A 24,122-nucleotide genomic window follows, 5' to 3' on the forward strand; every position below is an offset into this window, starting at 1 on the left:
CTTGTTTTTAGTTTGAATCCTTTTTCCTTTTGCTTTCTTAGACATGAACATTGATCTCATATGTTAATCATGGGAGGAATTTGATGACTTAGTCTTACATCATAATGGAGTTCTAAAATACTAAGTCTCCCTCTGCCTCATTTTCCTGTTAACGGAGTTTCAGATCTTAATCACATTCTTGAATCAGAGACTTTTAGGTTTGGGGATCCTCAAAAGATTAATTGAAATAAAACATGGAAGAATGCATGATATATTGAAACTATTTATGAAGGGCTTTTTTCTCTTTGGATAAGGTCTTTGCCCTGTCACTTACTGTTAACATTTATCACATGTTTGAACTTTCATGTCAAAATTGTTGTTGAGCACACCTAGGGAAAAATAAATTGAGTTTACCTTTTTGGCTTTATTATCATAAAACTTTGAAATGACAGTAATTTGGTGGAGATTCCAGTTCGCTTTTTTATCCTTTAAGCCAATCACAGAATTTTTAGGATGCAGGTATATTTGTAATCTATTTTCTCCCTCTGACCTTTCTTCTCCAGGACAAAGGTGATGGATTTGTGGTGGTGGTTTTAAGCTTGAAGCCAACCAGGGAAACATTTAAAATGTCTTTAGGCAAGCTTGTTTTCCCTGTCTTCTTGCCTGGTAGGTAGTGTTGAAAGCTGAGTATCTCTTTGCTTTTTTAAAAGTATGTCTTCCCTAGGTGCTGGCAAACAAGTTGAAATTTAAATGACCTGTGGAATTCTTCAAGGCAGTGACTGTATGTGGGAAAAGGAAACCTTGAGGCAGATTCTGAACTAGAGTGAGGTAATGCATCCCCGGAAAGCAGTGGTTGGAATTTAGGTAGCTTTGAGCAGGTAACTTAATAGCAGAGGATACTATACCTCTGCTATACCAGAAACAAGCAGGTATAAAAGAAGAAAAGAAATGGGAACAGTAAGACCATTGATAACAAAATAGAGGAGGGAGTAGGGTTTAGGGCCTCTCTGGAAATCCTTAGAGGCCGAAGGCTTTAAAAGCCAAGACTACTTCATGTTTCTTTTGATAAAACAGTCATTACAAAATAATAATAAGGCTCAGGCCAGTATCAACACTGAAATTTCACCTATATTATGTCAATTTTTTAATACTTGTTTTATGGCCTAGGGCAGTGTCATGTGCAAAAGACCGTTACCCAGACTGTGCATTTCATTGAAAACAAAGGCAGGCATACTTGGAACTGAATTGACAGCTTTGTGGCTGTAAAGATAAATATAGCACTTTTCAGGTAGTGAATTCATGAATAATCAATGAACCAGCAAAGGACAAAAAGTGACATATGGCAGCCTGGATTAAGTGTGATTGTCACTTTCCCCTTCCCACCTTTTTCCTTTCTTTGATTTATTGAAAGAAACAAAGGCAGTCTCACGTAGCCAGAACACAGTACCTCTGGAAAAATCCATGTAGACAAAGTGTTTACCAGAGAGTTTATTCATTAAACGTCTCCTCTTCTCTTTGGTTGTTTTAATAGGCCAGCCCAAGTTGTTTGTGTTAATTGAAATTGTATTCAAAATGAAAGCTTAAACGAGTAAACCAGTTTTTGTTTTTTTAAAAATTGCTACTATACAGTATTTTCAAATCAGTAACACTTAACTAGTTATGCTAATGTTGCCACAGTGTTTTCATGCTTTTACCTAGTGTGTAAACCAGATGAGGTAGAAGGCATTCTTGGTTTTTCCCTTTGTAGCAACCAACAGTTTATTGGAGTCAATGATAATTTTATTATTTTTAACAAAACAAAGGAAACCCCAACAGATTTCACGAAATTCCTTGGTAACACCAAGATTTTGCAGAATAATAATCTGAGAGGCTGTTAATGGGAAGGTGTTTGTTCACAGCCCAAATAATAACCATACCATTTTAAAACAATATTCTTCCTGGCAGCTGTTGAAGGGTGGGATTTTAGTCCAGTGAGTCAGTTTGCACCTTTTGTTCACCTGGCTTTGTGCCAGGGATCTGATTCTGAAAGATTTAACATTGGAGAGTCTCTGAATAGTCTGATTCTCCAGTCTCGCAGTTCTGCTCTAGTTTTTCCAAACCCCTTGAAATTGTCAGAGGAATCAGTGGTAAGATTAAAAAAGAGATTATTTGCTTTGAATGGCTCCTCCAGTTCCTCTACTTTCCAAAAAGTTCTGGAAACTTGCTCTTAGACATGCAGATTCCCATCTGAATATGAAATATTTGTTGATTTATTTGTAAATAATGTGGATCTTGTGGAAGTTTTACTGTGACCTCAGAAATCAAGGTGTGATTTGGGTTAGGTTTGTCGTATTCGACATCAGAGATGGTGTGCAGACCAGAGGTCGAGTCTATGACAGTAGGATGTCCATGGGGCATCCCTTTCTGTCTTTCAGAAACAGTTAAAATGATTTTTATGATGGAATTGAGTACCACAAAATACTATCATGGTGGAGAGATTATAAGAGACACTTTGTTTTCTTGGTGGTGTAGAGAATCCTGTCTTCACTGATGGCTTCCAGAGGGGAATGGACTTGAAGGGAATGTAGCCTAAAGAACCCTCTTCAGAACTCCTTCTCCTCTTGGTCCCTTTGCCCATTCCAAATTGTGAATGGCATCGTTGTTGTTGTTCAGTCGCTAAGTCATGTCCAACTCTTTGCAATCCCGTGAGCAGCAGCATGCCAGGCTTCCCTGTCCTTTACTATCCCCTGGACTTTGCTCAAACTCATGTCCGTTGTGTCAATGATGCCATCCAATCGTCTCATCCTCCTCTTTCACCCCCTTCTCCTCCTGCTCTCCATCTTTCCTAGTATCAAAATCTTCTCCAATGTGTGGGCTTTTAGCATCAGGTACTTTCACTTTTTACTTGCATGCATTGGAGGAGGAAATGGCAACCCACTCCAGTGTTCTTGCCTGGAGAATCCCAGGGACAGGGGAGCCTGGTGGGCTGCCGTCTATGGGGTCGCACAGGGTCGGAGACGACTGAAGCGACGCAGCAGCAGCAGCCAAAGTATTGAAACTTTAGCATCAGTCCTTCCAGTGAATATTCAGGATTGATTTCATTTAAGATTGACTAGTTTGTTCTCCTTGAAGTTCAAGGGACTCTCAAGAGTCTTCTCCAGTACCACAGTTTGAAAGCATCAATTCTTTGGTGCTCAGCCTTCTTTATGGTCCAACTCTCACATCTGTGGATGATGTGATATGGTTTACTGGAAAAACCATAGCTTTGATTTTATGGACCTTTGTCGGCAAAGTAATGTTTCTGCTTTGTAATATGCTGTCTAGGTTTGTCATAGCTCTCCTTCCAAGGAGCAAGCATCTTTTAATTTCATGGCTTCATGGCTGCAGTCACCATCCACAGTGATTTTGGAGCCCAAGAAAATAAAATCTTCTGTTGTTTTCAGTTTTTCCCCATCTTTTTGCTATGAAGTGATGGGACCGGATGCTATGATCTTAGTTTTCTGAATGTTTAGTTTTAAGCCAGCTTTTCTACTCTCCTTTTTCACCCTCATCAAGAAGCTCTTTAGTTCCTCTTTGCTTTTTGCCATTAGAGGGGTATCATCTGCATGTTTTAGGTTCTTGATGTTTCTTCCTGCAGTGTTGATTCCAGCTTGTGAGTCATCCAGCCTGGCATTTCTCATGACATACCCTGCATGTAAGTTAAATAAGCAGAGTGACAATATACAGCCTTGATGAACTCCTTTCTCAATTTTGAACCAGTCTGTTGTTCCATGTCCGGTTCTAACTATTGCTCCTTGACCTGCATATACAAATCTACCTACCTCCCTGAGGAGGTAGGTAAGGTGGTCTGGTATGCCATCTCTTTTAAGAATTTTCCACAATTAATTGTTATCCATACAGTAAAGGCCTTAGCGTAGTCAGTGAAGCAGAAGTAGATGTTTTTCTGGAATTCTGGCATTGCATATACACAGTCTTTTGGACTGGGTCAAGAGCGCGATTGTTAGTGCCATAAAGAGTGCCGGTTTGTAATCTTGCAGTTGAGTATGGTCATTAAGAACATAACACTGGGAATCTCTGCTCTCAGATGGTGGTATATTGTATTTTCCAAATATGGCTGCATTTCCAGCCCCCTGCTCTTTCTAGTCTATGACGCTGATACTCCTCCCTTGAGGGGAGGGGTCTCTATCCTCTCCTCTTGAATCTGCACAGGCTTGAGATTTGCCTATGACTAATGGAATGTCGCAAAAGTGCTGAGTGATGTCTGAAGCTGGGTCAGAAAAGACAGTTTATTCTTTGCCTTGTTTCTAGGACACTTGCCCTTGGATCCCAGTGCTGCTGTTCAAGGTGTCCTACGTGCTGAAGCTGCCGTGCTGCAGAGAAAGCACAGGACACAAGAGAGGCCATATGTACGCGCTCCAGGTGACAGCTCCAGCTAAGATGCTAGACCACAGTAGCAGAACAGTCACATACACAAGTGAAAATTTCCCACATGACTCCCACCCCCAGCCATTGAAGCATCCCAAGTTGTCGAGTCTTCTTAGTTGTAGCCTCAGACAGTGTACATTACTTTTGTGCTCTGTCCAAACCTCTGATCTACAGACTTCATTTGTGATAAAATTGTTTTTCAAGCCACTACACTTGGTGTAATTGTGTGATGTAGCCGTAGTGAGTGGAATGAAAATCTTGGCAAATTATTTGACTTTTGTGTCCCTTTTGTGTTTCCTATCTTTAAAATGTTCATGATAATAATAGTATTCCTAAACAAAAATGAGTTAATTATGTAAAGCATTTAGTGAAGTACCTGGCACATAGGAAGGGTTCATTAAATGTTAGCTGTTAACTAGGGGAAATCCATTAGACACTAAGTGTGTGGGGGAGCACTCTCATGTAAGAAATAGCTCAGCTTGACTTCATTAATGAAATTTTCATCATGATATGTAAAAAGGGACAAAAAGAAGATTGTCACACTTTTAAGTGATATGGAGAAGACGTCAGTGTTTACATCACCATGTATAAAATCATGGATCATTAAAAATGTATACAGTCCTTTTAAGTCTTGATGCTCATCTTGTTGTGAAGGAATTATAGTTATTTTACTCCTTCTCTATAAGTCAGCACCTGTCAACATGATATTTTAGTTGACTGTATGTTGAAACACAGAGATTACCAGTTTCTTTTTGTTTTTAAAAATGTACTTGTTTAAAATATTGACTTTAGGCTAGCTACGCGTAATATGTTTTCTTCCAGCTTCCCATTAAAATACTCAGGTAGTTCCAGAACAACACCAAAGAGTTAAGTAGCAGTAAACCACTTAGTTTTAGAGGCATTTCCCCTAACTACTTATTACATTGAAGTTGGAGTAGACTGAGAAAGCCCGAGTGGTATATTTATGCTTTGACTTCTAATATTGGAGAATAAAATTAGATGAGGGGAAGAAGTTAGACAAGGGTTTTAATCTATTCCCATTGTTTATTCACACTAATGAGACCATGAATGACTGAAGCCTACTGTTTTCTTCACATTTTGTATTTCATGATGTATTACAAGCCAGTTAACTTGACTAGAGATTTGCTCTATTTCTCCTGACTCTTAGCACCTCCACACCTACCTTTAACACTGTTCTCCGTGCATCTGTTCATAGGCTAAAAATTCCAATATGCAGTGTGGAAGAGAATGAAAGGAAACTGTTAGGATATTCCATTCCAGGGATGCAGTGCAGCTGTAGAAGTGGTGGTAAGAGGAACCCTGCAACAGTTGTGCTCTTAGGATTTCAGATTAGCACTTATTTTTTTCTGTTAAAAGACAAACTACAGCACATTCCTGATGTAATAGTAATAAATTCTCCTCATAATATGAGAAGAGAGAATGATAGAAGATCTAAATCAGTTGAGCATAGTTGCATTGCTTGCTGAACTGAACCATTATGGACTGAACTTAACAACGTGACCAAGTTAAGATGTGAGCAAAATTTCACCATCCAGTGGATAGTGGCAAGAATGGAGAGAATCAAGGATGATCTACATACTCTGCCATTTTAAAAATTGTGTATATTCTTTTTGCAAAGATAATAATCTTTATGGAAATTATGAAAGAAATATATAGCATCAAAGAAGGGAACCATTGCCCAAAGATGATGAGGAAAGACTTAATAATTATGAATATGATTTATGATGATATACAGAAGATATTTGTGGAAATGTAAGATTTTATTCCCAGCAAGGAAGCAAAAATATGACCTCTATAAAATCAAGACAAAAAGGCATAAGAAAAAATAAGATTTTAGGAGGAACTGGAAAGAAGATTAAAAATAAACCAAAAAGCCTGAAAATGCAGTAGCAGGATAAAAATCTGCAATGGCAGTTGTAAATAGCAGAGCTGATGCTACAGAAAACAGAATCAATCCTATAGTGAGTATTTGAGATTGTCCAGAATAAGGAGAAAATGGTGACAGGAAGTGAGATGATGAGGGTAAAGATGATGAATACTGAGGGCAGATAGAGGAAAAATAACTGATGAGTGTGGTATTTCTAAGGGAGAAATCAGAATAAATGTAACAAAAGCAAAAAATAAAAGTAGAAGAAAACTTCTGTGGGCTGACAGGTTTCTGAATTGGTAGGTCCAAAGTGTAGGCCTCATTGTGTTCTAGGTAAAATTAATGAAAATAAATCCCCACCTGTTTGAATTCTGATGGCATTTATAATTTTTAAAGAGAAGAACTCATAGATTCAAAAGTAAATGGTTATAGTGGTCAGTCTTCACTGCAGATTTCTTTTTATTTATCCTGTAGTGGATTCACTGGGCTTCTTTAAACCTATGATTTCATTAGTTCTGGAAAAATCGTACCCATTTTCTCATCAGATGTTACTTTTGCCATTCTCATGTTCTTTAATTTCTTCAGTTTCTTTGAAACTCCAGTTAAATATATATTAGAGTTTCTCATATATTCTTCACATATCTCAACCTCTGTCATGCATTTGTGATCTTGTTGTCTCTTTGTGTTGAATCTTGTATGGTTGCTTCCAGTGTTTTGCTGGTGAACTGGTTCTCCAGGGGAAAATAAAGTCCTGATTTGTAGCATTTGTTGATTTTTGCAGTATAAACATGGAAGTTTCAGACAACCAACATGACTTCACTGATGCAGAGTTAGAAAGACTTGGATGTAATTGACTTTCACAAACTGGTTCAGGCCAGGTCTTGCATACCTCTAGGCTTTTGTCCTATCTTTCCATTTATTAAGTATCTTTTAAGCTGCATCTAATCTGCTTTTGGCTTCCTCAGTGGCTCAGCAGTAAAGAATCCACCTGCAGTGTAGGAGACACAGGAGATGTGGGTTAGATCTCTTGGTCCGGAAGATCCCCTGGCGGAGGAAATGGCAATCCTCTTTGGTCTTCTTGCCTGACGAATCACATGGAAGAGAAGCCTGGCAGGCTACAGTCCAAAGGGTTGTAAAGAGTCGGACATGACTGAGCATACAGCAATCTGCTTTTAAGCCTGTCCATTCAGTTCTTAATTGGGGTTATTCGAGTTTTGATGCCTCAGTTTTTGTTTTTTCAAATCTATGTCACCATTTATGGTTTTCACTTCTCTGCTGGGCTTCCCTGGTGGCTCAGATGGTAAAGAATCCACTGCAACGTGGGAGACCTGGATTCGATCCCTGTGTTGGAAAGATTCCCTGGAGAAGGGAACAGCTACCCGCTACAGTATTTTGGCCTGGAGAATTCCATGGACAGAGGAGCCTGGCAGGCTGCAGTCCATGGGGTTGCAAAGAGTCTGAGTGACTGTCACTGTTACTTTTCAGTTCTCTTCTAAAAGTTCAGAGTTGTCTTTTATTTATCCTATCACAGAAAACAAAATTGTTTTTTGGTCTACATCTGATAATTCTGATTTCTTAAGTTATTTCCTGACCCCCTTTTCCTTTTTGTTGTTTCAGATAATTCTTACTCCTTTTTAGTTTCCTGTGTATTCCATTATCCTTATTTGGGCCTTGGATACTACATTTGAAAAGTTAAGAATATTTTCTGGGCCATAGAGTATATACTTAGGAAATTTACATTTGCTTTTGACAGACACTTTGGGAGTATTGCAATCCAGGATACATTATAACCCAGGTTTACAGTTTGAGAAAAGCAGTGTGATCCAAAGTTGTTATCTGCTTCAGATTATTCTCACTTAAGGTTGTATCTCTTTGGAATTCCAGCTTCTTATGAGAGAGGCTTAGGCCCTCAGTTTTATTTCTGTATCAGTCACCCTGAGAATCAATAAAAACAAACGTTCTAATTTTTCAAGATCAGCAAGGACCTTTCAGAGGAAATGTGGCTTTAGAATTTGCTTTCCATGCTGAATTTTCATTCCCATTTCACTTAAAGGAAAATTGTGGTAAAATATACATAATGTAAAATATATAAGGTAAAATATATAACATAAAATTTACCATTTTAACTGTTTTTAAATGTATAGTTCAGTGGCATTACGTATAATATATTCCCATTGTTGTACAAACATCAGCACTATCTGTCTCCTGAACTTTTTCATCATCTCATACTGAACCCATTATACAATATTCTCCTTATCTCACTCACCTCAGCACCTGGTAACTGCTGTTCTACTTTGTATGAGTTTGATTATTCTAAGTACCTCATATTAGTAGAATCATGTAGTAGTTGTATTTTTGTGTTTGGCTTGTTTCACTTAGCATAATGTCAATAAGGTTCATGTTATAACATGTACCAGAATCTCATTCCTTTTTAAGGCTGAATAATATTCCTCTGTCTGTGTGTATGTTTGTGTGTACTCATACCACATTTTGATTATCAGCTCATCTACCGATTGGAAACTTTGCTTGTTTCTACCTTTTGGCTGTTGTTTATAATGTTGCTATGAACATGGGTGTACTAGTATCTGTTTGAATCCTTGCTCTCATTTCTTTTGGGTATATACCCATGGGTGGAATTGCTGGATCATATAGTAATTCTATTTTTAATTTTTTGAGGAATCAATGTACTATTTTCCACAACAGCTGCACCATTTTACATTTTCATTAGGAGCATGCAAGGGTTCCAGTTTCTCCACATCCTCATCAATACTTGTTTCCTGTTTTGTTTTGTTTTTAATAACTTTTAATGGGGGTGAAGTGGTATCTTATTGTGATTTTAATTTGCATTTCCCCAGTGATTAGTGATGTTGAGCATCTTCTCTTATGCTTATTGGCTAGTTGTGTGTCTTCTTTGGAGAAGTGTCTATTCAAGTCCTTAGCCCGTTACATTTTTTTTGTTTGTTTATGTTTGGCTGTGCGGGGTCTTTGTTGCTGCATGGGCTTTGTCTACTTGTGGTGAGCAGGGATTCTCTCTAGTGCAGTCCACGGGCTTCTCATTGCAGTGGCTTTTCTTATTGCAGAGCATGGTCTCTAGGGTGCATGGGCTTCAGTAGCAACAGACTCAGTTGCTCCATGGCATGTGAAATCTTCCTGGACCAGGTATTGAGCTCTTGTCCCCTGCATTGACAGGCAGACTCCCAACCACTGGACCACCAGGGAAGTCCCTTAGCCCATTTTTTAATTTGCCCAATTTTAATTTAGTATTAGGAGTTGCTTCCAGATATGAATTCTTTATCAGGTATGTAATTTGCAAATATTTTTTCAGTTCTGTGGGTTGCCTTTTTATTCTGTTGATAGTATTCTTTTATCCACAAAAGTTTAAAATTTTGATTTAGTCCTGTTTATCTATTTTTTTTTTCCTTTTGTTGCCTATGTTTTTAGTGTCATATCCAAGAAATCATTGTCAAATTCAGTGTCATGGAACTTTCTCTCTATGTTGTCTATGAAGAGTTTTATACTTTTAGCTCTTACATTTAGGTCTTTGATCCATTTTGAGTTAGTTTTTGTAAGGTAAGTGTCCAGCTTTATTTTTTTTTCTTTGAATGTAAATATTTAGTTTTTCCATCACTATTTTTTGAAATCCCCTCTTACTTTTCTGACTTGATAATTTTTTTACTGTCTTATTATTTTTCAGTGCTTTCAAAAAAATGTTTTTAAATACTTTTACAGGTCATTAAGTTCTTTGTAACAGGAAGATTTATGCGCAAAACCTAGTTCACCATTGTACTGAAAATAGGAAAATTCATTAATGTTTTAAATCAGTTTGAATGAGAGTACAAGTGACAACCTAAATCCTGTAAAACATATGGAGGGGTGTAGATAGCGTCTATCCTTAGCTTTTAATACTATTTGGTTGCAGTTTTTCACTTTTCATGGGAAAAAGGTACAGTTTATCACCATATGTGTTTTTTAAATAACCAAATAATTCTTTAGTCTAAATCTTATTTTTCTAGGTTATAAGTCTTACTTAGGATTGAATTACTAATGAAAGAAACAAAGACATAATTTACTACCAAGAATTTGATAATCATGAAAGTACTCTCATCTCTTTTTAGTGGTTTTAAGTTTTCCCCACAATAGTGAATGAGTAAGGATTAGATCCAAAATTTTAATCTGTCATTTAAATAATCGGGTTTAATTAGGTAGATGGAGGAGCAACCTCTCTGTTTAAGAAATTTCAGCAACAGAGTAAATATTAATTATACCATCTTCAAATGATACACTGCTAATGGTTTTTTTTTTCAATTTATTTTTTATTGAAGGATAATTGCTTTACAGAATTTTGTTGTTTTCTGTCAAACCTCAACATGAATCAGCCATAAGTATACATATGTCCCCTCCCTCTTGAAACTCCCTCCCATCTCCCTCCCCATTCCACCCCTCTAGGTTGATGCAGAGCCCCTGTTTGAGTTTCCTGAGCCATACAGCAAATTCTCATTGGCTATCTATTTTAAACATGGTAATGTAAGCTTCCATGTTACTCTTTCCATACTTCTCACCCTCTCCCCATGTTCATAAGTCTATTCTCTGTGTCTGTTTCTCCATTGCTGCCCTGTGAATAAGTTCTTCAGTACCATTCTTCTAGATTCTGTATATATGTGTTAGAATATGATATTTATCTTTCTCTTTCTGACTGACTTCACTCTGTATAATAGGTTCTAGGTTCATCCACCTCATCAGAACTAACTCAAATGCATTGCTTTTTATGGCCAAGTAATATTCCGTTGTGTATATGTACCACAACTTCTTTATCCACTCCTCTGTTGATGGACATCTAGGTTGCTTCCATGTTCTAGCTACTGTAAACAGTGCTGCAGTGAACAATGGGATACATGTGTCTTTTTCAATTTTGTTTTCCTCAGGGTATAATATGCCTAGGAGTGGGATTGCTGGGTCATATGGTGGTTTTATTCCTAGTTTTTTAAGGAATCTCCATGCTGTCTTCCATAGTGGCTGTATCAATTTACCTTCCCACCAACAGTGCAAGAGCGTTCCCTTTACTGCTAATGTTTTATTTCTTTTAGAAATTTCTTATTTGTACATGAATAGGCAAGTATAGGATTCCCAGAAGTGAGAGCTAGAATCAGTCAGTATTCGTAGGTAGTAATTTTCAGAGATCTGTTGAGCAGTGCATTAATGATTTTATTCAGATGTTTATAACATTTGACTTTGTTCAGATTCATTATAGGATTCCTTGATAACATTTTTTTCCTGTGAATCTTCTTGAACTGTGTACCAGTAGCACTTTTCATCCCCAGAGTGTACCCCTTCTGTGTGACATTGCATGTGTGTGTGCTTAGTTGCTCAGTCGTGTCTGACTCTTTGTGACCCCATGGACTGTACCCTGCCAGGCTCCTCTGTCCGTGGGGATTCTCCAGGGAAGAATACAGAAGTGGGTTGTCTTACTCTCCTCCACAGGATCTTCCCAACCCAGGAATCCAACTGGGGTCTCCTGCATTGCAGGCGGATTCTTTTCCAGCTGGACTACCAGGGAATCCCATTATCCTCTTAAATGCAGTAGTTGGTTGTCAGGTATTTAGCAGGTAATTTGTTACATCTAAGAATTGAATTAAAATTTTTAATTACTTTTACAATACGAATTAGGGGGGGTTTACATGTAATCTTATTGTTTCTTGCTTCCTTGAGAGGGGAGAAAGAGATGGTGTTAAAATATAGTGAATGTACTTATTTATTCTATAGCCTGGTAGGGTATTTGCACTTGTAAATGTCATATATTATGTGTGTTGGAGAAGAAAAAAACATGAAGGGCTATTCTGGTATAGAGGGTATCTGTGAAAAAATATCTGTAATATTTGTTGGAAAAAAAATTGACTAATGACCTCTAACTTTTAAAATTGCTTTCAACCAAGACATGTTATCAGTTTGTCACCAGTGTTAACGTACCTGATACTTGTGCCGTGGTTCAGCTATGGAGAGAGCACAGTGTGGGCTGAAGAGCAGAGCGTTAGAGTGGTCACGGGAAGTCTGCCCTTGTAAGTCTTGAAGATAAGCCCTGATACTGGGTTGTGCACATTTACTCCCTCGATGACTAATTCAATAAAGCCTGTTCATTAAGGGAAACTTGTCCTTGACTCAGGTCCATGTGTCACAAATCACACTCTCCAATTTTAGGATTACGTCAGGCTGAAATCATGGACAAAGCACGTTGCTATGTTCATTCTTTGTTTTATAACGCAAGGAGTGGCTTATTATCAAATTACCCACAGCAATTTGATCATCAGCAATTTTATACATTTAGGGTGATTACTCCAACATTTCCTTAAAGCTATCGAGCTTTATAAAGCCCTTTCACTTTTTGGAACAAGAAAGAAAGAATTTTGGTTATGTATTAAATGCTTACCACTTGCCACACATTGTATTATATTGAATCCAAGACAAGTAGCACAGTTTCTCCTTGCAGGTTAACAGTTTTCTAGGAAAGTACAACACATAAAGCAGAAGAAAGGTTCACTCAGCTGAATTCTAAGAATAGTTTTGGTTTTTATCAAAGACCATCTTAATCACTGAAGATTTATAATCTATAAAACAGAAGTGTCAGAACTATTATTGGATGGAGGAAGAGGAGGACATTTAAAAATTCTGTTTAAGAAGCCATTATTGATCCTCTTGTTTTATTTTAAAAACTCTAATAGTTACTGGGATTACAAAGACCTGAGTATGCCCCCAAGATATGTAAATGTAGGAGGATAAGAGTTAACTCAAAGCTGTCTTGCCCTTTATAGAGTGCACATTGCTTTTATGGTATAAGCTCCATTATTCTTCTTAAGAGTACTGTTTGGGCTTACAACTGGGGTGATAAAGGTCCACAAAGACCAAATGAAGAATGGAGTGGGTATTTAGCCCTGCTTCTGTGTTTCTGCAATGTCTTTTGAGATACAGAGTGAGGATTAAATAAGCTTTGTAGAGTAGCATGTGGAACTGTGTGGGACCTTTAGAATATATCCTGTGTTGGTGTTTCGTCACATTGCTAGAATAAAACGGCAAAGCAAAACCATTTAGTATTTGGATAATACTGAATGCATGAGATATTTAAATTTATTATTGTGACAGATTAATTGCATAATATGTGTCAGACATTATATTCATTGACTGTTCTATTTGGTTCTGCTGTCACTCTTAGTAATTTAAGCATGCTTAATGCAGAAGATTTGTAAATGATATTAAGCATAAAGATCCAGAAAGACATTATTTATTTACTCTGCCTCTCATTTTCTAGAAGGAGTCATTGTGAGCATTTCGATTTATTTCCTCAAGTTATTCTTTATCCATAAAAATAAGTCCTGTTTTATTGAGACCATGCAGCGTATATATGATTGAATTCTATTATACTTTTACTTAAATACTTTCCCCTCACAATAAAAATAATATTTCTTGGACATTTACTGTGTTTTTGGCATAGAGCTAATATATAATTATTTTATATTAAAATTTTTTTTATTTTAAAAATATGTATTACTCAAGACATGGCAAAGAATCTACATTTATAAGTTATGGATTTTTGTGAGCTGATCACCCAGAGTAAGAACAATGTGAGAACGAATACTATTGAAGGAATGGCAAAATATACAACTTTGGCATAAGGATTATTTTGAGCTAAATGCACTTAAAAAAATGGCAGGTGCAAGAAGAATGCTCTGACCACAGCCCCCTCCCCCTGCCCCACCCCACCCCATTCTTCCTAAAGCAAAAGATAAAACTCTCCTCAAGTGAAAGATGCCTTCCATACCATACCAAGAGGAAACATTTTTTATCAGTGGAGCCAGGGGTTGAGACGGAGTATTCTGTACAAACAAACCTTGTAAAAATAACTCCTGTCTCTACTCTTTTCTCACAGTTGTTTCTCTTTGTTCACCTAATATATGAGCACTTAGGTTTTGCCAGTTTGAGGAGTCTTCATTTTCTTGTGGACGCTTACATGTACATGAAAAAATAATGTGTTTTCTTCTTTTATAGTGTCATAGTTCTAATATAATGTTTTCTTCTTTTAATCTGTCTGAAGTCAGTTTAATTCTCAGGTCCAACTAGAGGTCTTAAGATAGTTGAGGTCAAGTTTTACAAAACTCCACTACCATTCTACCCTCTAACTTTCCCACCAGAAATATTACTATCTTCAATTTTACAATTTCTTTGCCTTTTTAAAATAAGTTTTAAAAATTACAAATTTGTGAGCTATATATTATATATATTACAAATACATAGTTTGGCTTCCCAGGTGGCACCAGTGGTAAAGAATCTACCTGCCAATGCAGGAGACACAAGAGGTGCGGGTTTGATCCCTGGGTCGGGAAGATCCCTGGAGGAGGAAATAGCAGCCCAGTTCAGTATCTTGCCTGGGAAATCCCATGGACGGAGCAGCCTGGCGGCTACAGTCCATGAGGTTGCAAAGAGTTGGACATGACTGAGTGTACATGCATGCATGCATGTATAATCTAGTTTGGCTTATTTTTGAGGCCTTACAAAAATGTTAAGTATTTTTGCTTTTTTTTTTTTTTTTTTTGCTACTCTTGTTTCTAATGGTGCCTTTAATGGTAAGTCATTCATTTTTATTATTGTCTAATATGCGTTTCTGCTAATACACCATATGTTTATTTGTCTTTCTGTGAGCATTTGAATTGTTTCCAGTTTTTTGCTATTTTGAGCAGTGCTGCTATTATTGAGTTTTAGCATATGTGCATGCTGAATTTTATATGATATCCAAAGTTGTGATTCAAAGTGGTTGTACCAGTTTACATTCCATCAGCAGTATATGAGTATTCCCATAATCTGAATCCTTGCTAACACTTGACATTTCTTGTTTCTTGATTTTTGCATTTCTAATGGATATACAGTATTAGTCTGTGGTCTTAATTTACATTTTCTGAAAACTAATGAGATTAAACACTTTTTCAACTGTTAACTCTCCTTAAGTCCTCTGTGAGATGTCTGTGTTTCTTGCTCATTTTTTCTTTTGGGTTGTTTGCCTTTTTTTTTTTTTTTTTTTTTAAATTGGTTTGTAAGATTTATTTTCTGGATACTATTTCTTGTGTAGTTAGGGTATAGGAATTATTTTTTCCCAGTTTAAACTTGTGTAAGTTTTGTTTGAATGCCTGTTTTCAGTTCTTTTAGGTATACACCTAGGAGAGTAGTTGCTGGGTTATTTGGTAATTCTATGTTTAACATTTGGAGGAACTTCCAAACTATTTTCCCCAACAACTTTACTTTTTACACTTTCATAAACAGTATATAAAAGTTTCAGTTTTTCTACACCCTTACCAACAGTTGTTATCTTTTTTTTAAAGTATACTTGACATACAACATTCTGTAAATTTAAGGTATACAACATATTGATTGTATTTATTTTTATATTATAATGATTGTCTTTGTAGCACTGTTTAGCACCTTTGTTACATCACATAATTATCATTTCTTTAAGTAGGTAGATAATTAAGATCTAGCCTCTTAGCAAGTTTCATTATGATACAATAGTGTTAACTATATTTACTAGACTATTCATTAGATATCTAGGACTTTTTGCTACTTGTTGTATGTTTGTGCCCTTAAGCAATGTAGTCTGTCCTATTCTGCAATCCTAAATTCCCTGGTTACCACCAATTTCCTCTCTATTGTTTAGAGTTTGGCTTTTTTAGATTCCAGATATCAGTGATGACATATTGTATTTGCCTTTGTCTTTGGTTTATCTCACTTAGCATAATGTCCTCAAGGTCCATCCATGTTGTCACAAATGGTTGGGTTTCCTTTCTCATGGCTAAATATATTCCACTGTATGTTTATGGTATGTACACATACATGCATGCCTACCATATCTTCTTTATCCATTCATCTGTGGACAAGTACTTAGGTTGTTTTCCTGTCTTGGCTATAGTGATAAGGATGCATTAAACATGGGTGTACATATATGTCTTTTTCATTTCTTTGGATATATACCCGGAAATGGAGTTACTGGATATTTTGGTAATTCTATTTTTAACTTTTTTAACACTTTATTATAATGTATCATGGATAAGGTATCTTTTGATTGAATCTTTTAGAGACCTCTGAGCTTCAAGAACTCAGATGTCCAAATTTGGAAAGTTCTCCACCGTTGTATCTGTAAACAAGCTTTCAGCCCTTTCTCTGTCTCTTCTCTGGGGAATCCCATAATACACTGTTTATTTTTTGTCATGATGTCCCATAAGTTCTGTAGGCTTTCTTCATTCCTTTTCTTCATTTTTATTTTCATGCCTCTCACTGGATACTTTCAAATGACCTGTCTTTGAGTTAATTGTTTTTTCTGTTTGATCTAGTCTGCTGTTGAAGCTCTCATTGAATTCTTTAGTTCAGTGATTGTATTGATCAGCTCCAAAATTTGTTTGGTACTTTTTTAGTTTTTCTATCTCTTTGTTATACATCTTATTTTGTTCTTGTATGATTTTCCTGATGGCATTAAATTGTTTATGTGTGATCTCTTGTAGTTCGCTGACCATCTTTATAATAGTTTTCTGAATTCCTTGTTAGGTAATTTATATATCTCCATTTTGGGGGGAGGTCAGTTACTGGAATTTTACTATTTTTGTGTGTGTGTGTTTGGTTCATTTTTCCTTGTTTCTTTCTGACAGTTGTAGCCTTGAATAGGTATCTCTGTATTCAAAGTGTATGAATCTCTGTATTCATAGACTTTATGGACTGACTTCACTAAGGAAAGACCTTCACCTCCAGGTAGAGGCCCACTGGACTGCACTGTAAACTTAGGTCCAGTGGTGCAAGGTGCCAAATGAACGGCATCTCTAGGCCCCCTGGTATGTGGTATCTTGTCAGTTCAAGCAGTCAGTCTACTGCACTGACAACTGTGTGACCCTTGCTGAGAGCCAGAGGCGGTCCACTGTGGTTGCAAAGGTTCCCGAGGTCCTCAGCAGTGCCTGTAGGTCCAGCAGTTAGGTACCAGGACAGGCAGTGGTGGTGGTGGCCTGGTGTGGCCAGGGTTGGTGTGATGTACATGCTTGAGTGTGAGGGCTGCTACAGGTGCCTGTGTGGGCAGGATTGGCTGCAGATACATGTGCAATGGCAAGGCCAGAGTAGCAGTGTCTGGGGCCAGCTCTAGGAGACCTGGCTGTTAGAGTTTACTTATAAATCTGTAGGACATAGCCACAGGGGCATGCGTAACTTTGGGAGCCAGTATCTGGAATCTGGGCTTCCCTGGTGGCTCAGTGATAAAGAATCCTCCTGCCAATGCAGAAGCTGTGGGTTTGATCCCTGGGTTAGGAAGATCCCTGGAGAAGGAAATGGCAACCCACTCTAGTATTCTTGCCTGGGAAATCCTGTGGACAGTGGAGCCTGGCGGGCTGCAGTTCATGTGGTGGCAGAGAGTTGGACCCGACTTTGTGACTAAACAACATCTGGAATCAAGGTGGTTGAGTATAGGGGTGTGGCTTCTGAGTCAATCTTGGGCACATGTGAGTGCAGGCCAGTGACAGGAGTTGGGCCTGCTCTGGGTGCCTGAGCAGCTGTGGGGACCCAGGCTGTCAGCATACACTTGTGTGGCTTCAGGGCCTTGCCACAGGCATGTACATGGCTTTGGAGGCTTGTGACAGAAACTGGGGCCAGTGGCCTGCAGGGGCTAGCTGCCAGCATGTGAAGCTGTGCAGACCCGTGACGGGAGTCAGAGTCTTATGTGGGCCTCACCTGTTGATGTGCATGTGTGTGGCTGCCAGGACTAGCCATGGGGCAGGCTGGTGCCTTGCTCTCATGCAGCAGTGGCAGCCAGAGTTGGCTGCTGGTGAGGATCCTGGGCTCAAGCAGGAGGTTGGGGGAAGGAATAGGGAGGGACATGGGCCCTGTTGACTGTGAATATGAAAAAACCTATGGGTGAGAATCTCAGTGGTGAAGTCTGCAGGGGGTCCACAGTGGCTGTACTGGCTACTGGTTTTGTCAGCTGTGAAAGCTACCGGGGTCCTGCCTGGAGCCATCTGCTGGGGTCCACAGTGAGGTCCTCAGGGATGAAGATGCCAGATCTGCAGTGTCCACAAGGCCTGTTGTTGTCCTCAGAGGTGAAGGCTTCTGGGATCTTCTGCAGATCAGGCCACTGGGAACTGTGTTACTCCTGCCGCATGGCTGAAGCCCCGGCCCTTCCTCCCTTTCTGAGCCCTCTCTATACAGGCCAGCTTTGCTAGTCTCTGGTGGGGTGAAACTGCAGCAGGTCCTATGTGCAGTGCCCTGGAAGGCTGGGAAAGCTGGTTGCTCACCTGCTTCCCTTTTCCTGGTAAGGAGAACTCTCTCCCATGGGGAAGTTCCTTCCCTCTTAGCACTGAGTAGTGCAGGCCTGGGGATGGGCTGGTAAAGGCAAATCAATCTTTTTACCTTTTTTGTGCAGTTATTCTCAGGCTTTTTGTTCTACTATGTTGCTGATGGTTCTTAGGTGACTCCATGAACTCCCCAGGAGCTATTTTCTTTTATGGATAGCTGGCTAATTGTTCTTTGTTGGGAGATGGAGGCTGGGGTCTGTTACTGTGCCTTATTGCTGATGTCATCGTATGTTGTGTGTTTTTTTACCGTGTGTGTGTGTACACACACACACACACACATGCACTGTTTGGGGAGGAAAAACATTTTATGTGCTGAGAATTATTCAGTGTGCAATATTGAGGATCCAGACTTCTCTTGCTCAATATAGTGTTTCTAAGGTTTATTCTCACTTGTTCATTTTCATTGCTGTTTTATTCTCCATTCTTATTTGGGGCCTATTATAAATAATATGGCTATGAACATTCTTGTATGTGCTTTTTGATGTATGTGTGTATGTTTTTCTGTGTATCTTGGAGTGGGATTTCTGAGTTATTGGGTACGTACCTGTACACTTTAATAGATACTGTCAAATAGTTGTCCATGGTGGTTATACTCTAGCAGCAGTGTATGAGTGTTCTGGTTTCTTTGAGGAGATGTGTGTAAAGCTCTCACATGTTTAGTAAATATGTGGTAGCTATTTTTGTTTTTATGAAGATGACTCCTGGATGCCTTACTTATCTGCAGGAACTGCCTGCGTCGGTTCCATCCACTGCAGTAGGGAATTCAGGTAAGGGAGAGCTGGCATGGAAAGGAGAGGAGGGAAAGGAGCTCACTTGGAGATATGGATAAGTGTTGAAGAGAGATTTAGTTTAAGCCCCCAGGGATGCCTGGCCTAGAGATAGAAATTTAGGAATCTTAGTAGACTCAGACTCAAGTCACTGAATAACATCTTAGGTGAAGATTTTGATGAGAATGAAATTTGGTGAAAGAGGGGAAATGGTGTATGTTAGTTTGTTATGACCACCATGACAAAACACAACAGCCTGGGTGGCTTAAACAATAGAAATTGATTTCCTCACAGTTCTAGAGGTGTAACCAATTTTGGTTTCTTCTGAGGCCTCTCTCCTTTGCTTGTAGATGGCCACCTTCTCCATTTGTCTTCACTCGGTCCTTCCTCCGTTTGCCTACGTGTCCCTGTACAAATTTCATCTTATAAGGACACCAGTCATTATTGGATTAGCGCTTACCCTAAAGACCTCATTTTAACTTAATTACCTCTTTGAAGTGAAAAAGAAAGTGAAAGTCTTTCAGTTGTGTCCAACTCTTGGCGACCCCATGGACTGTACAGTCCATGGAATTCTTCAGGCCAGAATACTGGAGTGGGTAGCCTTTCCCTTCTCCAGGGGATCTTCCTAACTAGCGATCAAACCCAGGTCTCCTGCATTGTAGGTGGATTCTTTACCAGCTGAGCCACAAGGGAAGCCCCAAAGTACTGGAGTGGGTAGCCTATCCCTTTTCCAGCCGATCTTCCTGACCCAGGAATCAAACTGGGGTCTCCTGCACTGCAAGCAGATTCTTTACCAACTGAGCTATCAAGGAAGCCCTAATTACCTCTTTAAAGACCTTATTTTCAAATACAATTACATTCTGAGTATTAAGGCTTTAACATATGAATGTGGTGGGTGGGCCGTGGGAGGGCAAGTTCTGTCCATAACACAGAATAAGGGAGAATATAGGATGGCGAGAGGACGAAAGATGATGCGAGAAACTGAAGGGGCCTGGCCAGAGAGGCAACAGGAAAACAGAGAACTGAGTTTGTGCAAATAAGCGGAGGACTTCAGGGATAATAGAGGAGACCACAGACTCCCAGATTCGAAATCATCTAATCCCCCATAACAAACTATTTTACTTTTCTTTTTATAAAATGGGAGGTTTTAATAGAAATGCTGAAGTAAATGTTTTATAGGGTTTGCCTTACTCATACTTGCAAAATAGTTATGAATCAGTCTATTATTTGAAGTTTTGGATGCTGGAAAATACTCAGTTATCTTGCTGTGTTTTCAAATCTTTGGTAGAATGGTCTTGAAATGTATTTTGTTCAAACAGATGAGACATCACAAGTCAGATTTAGGAATCCTTGTTGTTCAGTTGCTAAGTTGTGTACGACTCTGAGACCCCATGAACTGCAGCATGCCAGGCTTCTCTGTCCTTCACCATCTCCCTGAGTTTGTTCAAACACATGTCCATTGAGTCAGTGATGCCATCCAACCATCTTATCCTCTGTCTCCCCTTCTCCCCTTGCCCTCTATCTTTCCCAGCATCAGGGCTTTTCCAGTGAGTTGGCTCTTCACATCAGGTGGCCAAAGTATTGGAGCTTCAGCTTCAGCATCAGTCCTTCCAATGAATACTCAGGGTTGATTTCCTTTAGGATTAACTGGTTTGATCTCCTTGTTGTCCAAGGAACTCTTAAGAGTCTTCTCCAGCACCACAGATTGAAAGCGTCAAATCTTTGGCAGTTAGCCTTCTTTATGGCCCAACTCTCATATCCATATATGACTACTGAAAAAACCTTAGCTTTGGCTATGTGGACCTTTGTTGGCAAAGTGATGTGTCTGGCTTTTAATACACTGTCTAGGTTTTTCATAACTATTCTTCCAAGCAGCAAGCGTCTTAATTTTGTGGCTGCAGTCACCATCCACGGTGATTTTGGAGCCCAAGAAAATGAAATCTGACACTTTCTACATTTTCCCCATCTATTTGCCATGAAGTGATAGGACCAGATGCCATGATCTTAGTTTTTTGACTGTTGAGTTTTAAGCCAGCTTTTTCACTCTCCTCTTTGACCTTCATCACAAGGTTCTTTAGTTCCTGTTCACTTTCTATCTTTAAAGTGGTATCATCTGCATATCTGAGGTTGTTGATATTTCTCCCTGCAGTCTTGATTCCAGCTTGTGATTCATCCAGCCCAACATTTCATGTGGTGTACTCTACATATAAGTTAAATAAGCAGGGTGACAATATATATCCTTGATGAACTCCTTTCTCGATTTTTAAGCAGTTCGTTGTTCCATATCTGGTTCTAACTGTTGCTTCTTGTCCTGCATACAGGTTTCTCTGGAGGCAGGAAAGGTGGTTTGTTATTTCCATCTCATTAAAAATATTCCACAGTTTGTTGTGATCCACACCATCAAAGGCTTCAGCATAGTCAATGAAGCAGAAGTAGATGTTTTTTTGGAATTCCCTTGCTTTTTCTGTGATCCAGCATATGTTGGCAATTTCATCTCTGGTTCCTCTGCTTTTTCTAAATCCAGCTTGTACATCTGGAAGTTCTTGGTTCATGTACTGTTGAAGCCTAGGTTGGAGAATTTTGAGCATAATTATGCTGGCATGTGAAATGAGTGTAATTGTACAGTAATTTGAACATTCTTTGGCATTGCCTTTCTTTGGGATTGGAATGGAAACAGACCTTTTCCAGTCCTGTGGGCACCACTGAGTTTTCCAAATTTGCTGGCATAATGAGTGCAGCATCATCTTTTAACAGCATCATCTTTTAAGATTTGAAATAGCTCATCTGGAATTTCATCACCCCCATTAGCTTTGTTCGTAGTAGTGCTTCTTAAGGTGCACTTGACTTCACACTCCAGGATGTCTGGCTCTAGGTGAGTGACCACACCATCATGGTTATCTAGATCATTAAGAGCTTTTTTGTACAGTTCTTCTGTGTATTCTTACCACCTCTTTTTAAAATCCTCTGCTTCTGTTAGGTTGTTGCCATTTTTGTCCTTTATTGTGCCCATCTTTGTTTGAAATGTTCCCTTGGTAGCTCCAATTTTCTTGAAGAGATCTCTAGTCTTTCCCATTCTGTTGTTTTCCTCTCTTTCTTTGCATTGGTCACTTAAGAAGGCTTTCTTATCTCTCCTTGCTGTTTTTTGTAACTCTGCATTCATTTGGGTATATCTTTCCCTTTCTCCTTTGCTTTTTGCTTCTCTTTTCTTAGCTATTTGTAAGGCCTCCTCAGACAACCACCTTGCCTTCTTGCATTTCCTTTTTTTGGGTATGGTTTTGGTCATTACCTCCTGTACAGTGTTGCAAACCTCTGTCCATAGTTCTTCAGGCACTCTGTGTACCAGATCTAGTCCCTTGAATCTATTCGTCACCTCCACTGTATAATTTTAAAGTAAGTAAGTGTTCCTCAGTTGTGCCCAACTCTTTGTGACCCCATGGACTGCAGCCCACCAGGCTCCTGTGTCCATGAGATTTTCCAGGCAAGGATACTGGAGTGGGTTGCCATTTCCTTCTCCAGGGGATCTTCCCAACCCATGGATTGAACCTGGGTCTCCTGCACTGCAGGCAGATTCTTTACTGACTGAGCTACAAGGGAAGCCCTTTTATAATCATAAGGGATTTAATTTAGGCCATACGTGAGTGGCCTAGTGGTTTTCCATACTTTCTTCATTTCGAGCCTGAATTTTTCAGTAAGGAGCTAGTGATCTGAGCCACAGTCAGCTCCAGGTCTTTTATTTTATTTTTTTGCTGACTGTACAGAGTTTCTCCATCTTTGGTTGCAAAGAATACAATCAGTCTGATTTTGGTACTGACCATCTGGTAATGTCCACATGTAGAGTTGTCTCTTGTCTTGTTGGAAGAGGGTGTTTGCTATGACCAGTGTGTTCTCTTGGCAAAACTCTGTTAACCTTTGTACTGCTTCATTTTGTACTCCAAGGCCAAACTTGCCTGTTATTCCAGTTATCTCTTGACTTCCTACTTTTGCATTCCAGTCCCCTATGATGAAATGGACATCTTTTTTTGGTGTTAGTTCTAGGAGGTCTTGTAGGTCTTCATAGAATTGTTCAACTTCAGCTTCTTCAGCATTAGAGGTTGGGACATAGCCTTGGATTACTGTGATGTTAATGGTTTGCCTTAGAAACGAACCAAGATCATTCTGTCGTTTTTGAGATTGCATCCAAGTGCTGCATTTCAGACTCTTGTTTTCTGTGAGAGCTTCTGTATTCCTTCTAAGGGATTCTTGCCCACAGTAGTGGATATAATGGTCATCTGAATTAAATTTGCCCATTCCCATCCATTTTTGTTCACGGATTCTTAAAATGTCGATGTTCACATTTTAGGAATCCTAGTTTACTGTGTAAAGCTTTCTCCCAAGACTCTTTTTTATCATTTCTAAATTCTAACTGCATGGTAGTTTTGAATGCTCAAGGTATTTGTGAAGAGGTTTACGTGTAATGATAAATTCTGTGAAGTCAGTCTGCTACATGCCTTGTCCTTCACCCTTGTTATTTTGCTTCCTATCAGACATCTGCTGCCTTCTTTGCATCTCCATTGCTACCAGCTCGTCTTCTACCAGTTGCCATCATCTTCAGTGTGGACTGCTGCAATAGGCTTGTAATTAGACTTTCTCCTTCCTTCTTTCCCCTTCTAGAGAAGTCTAAAAAGTACACCCCCCAAAACAAAACCTGATAGAAATCTTCAGCAGTTTCTCATTATACTTGGAATA

The 24,122-nt window shown here is 38.9% G+C and overlaps 1 protein-coding gene across 12 annotated transcripts in view; it reads left to right on the forward strand.

Annotated features, from left to right (window-relative positions):
* LOC102398106 (cytochrome c oxidase assembly factor 1 homolog) overlaps positions 1-24,122 on the forward strand; it is a 98,781-nt gene that overhangs the window by 54,713 nt on the left and 19,946 nt on the right. For 3 of the 12 annotated variants that reach the window (XM_006049306.3, XM_025291374.2, XM_044946805.1), the window contains exon 3: positions 4,267-4,364. The exons of 7 other annotated variants lie outside the window; for them this stretch is intronic. In XM_006049306.3, coding sequence (XP_006049368.1) covers positions 4,363-4,364 — 2 coding nt within the window. In that variant the 5' untranslated portion in view covers positions 4,267-4,362. Of the gene's footprint in view, positions 1-4,266; positions 4,378-24,122 lie in introns of all 12 variants that reach the window. 2 more of the 12 variants (XM_044946807.1, XM_044946806.1) reach the window with 1 other exon arrangement.

Source organism: Bubalus bubalis, chromosome 8 (assembly GCF_019923935.1).
Source record: "Bubalus bubalis isolate 160015118507 breed Murrah chromosome 8, NDDB_SH_1, whole genome shotgun sequence".
NCBI lineage: Eukaryota > Metazoa > Chordata > Mammalia > Artiodactyla > Bovidae > Bubalus > Bubalus bubalis.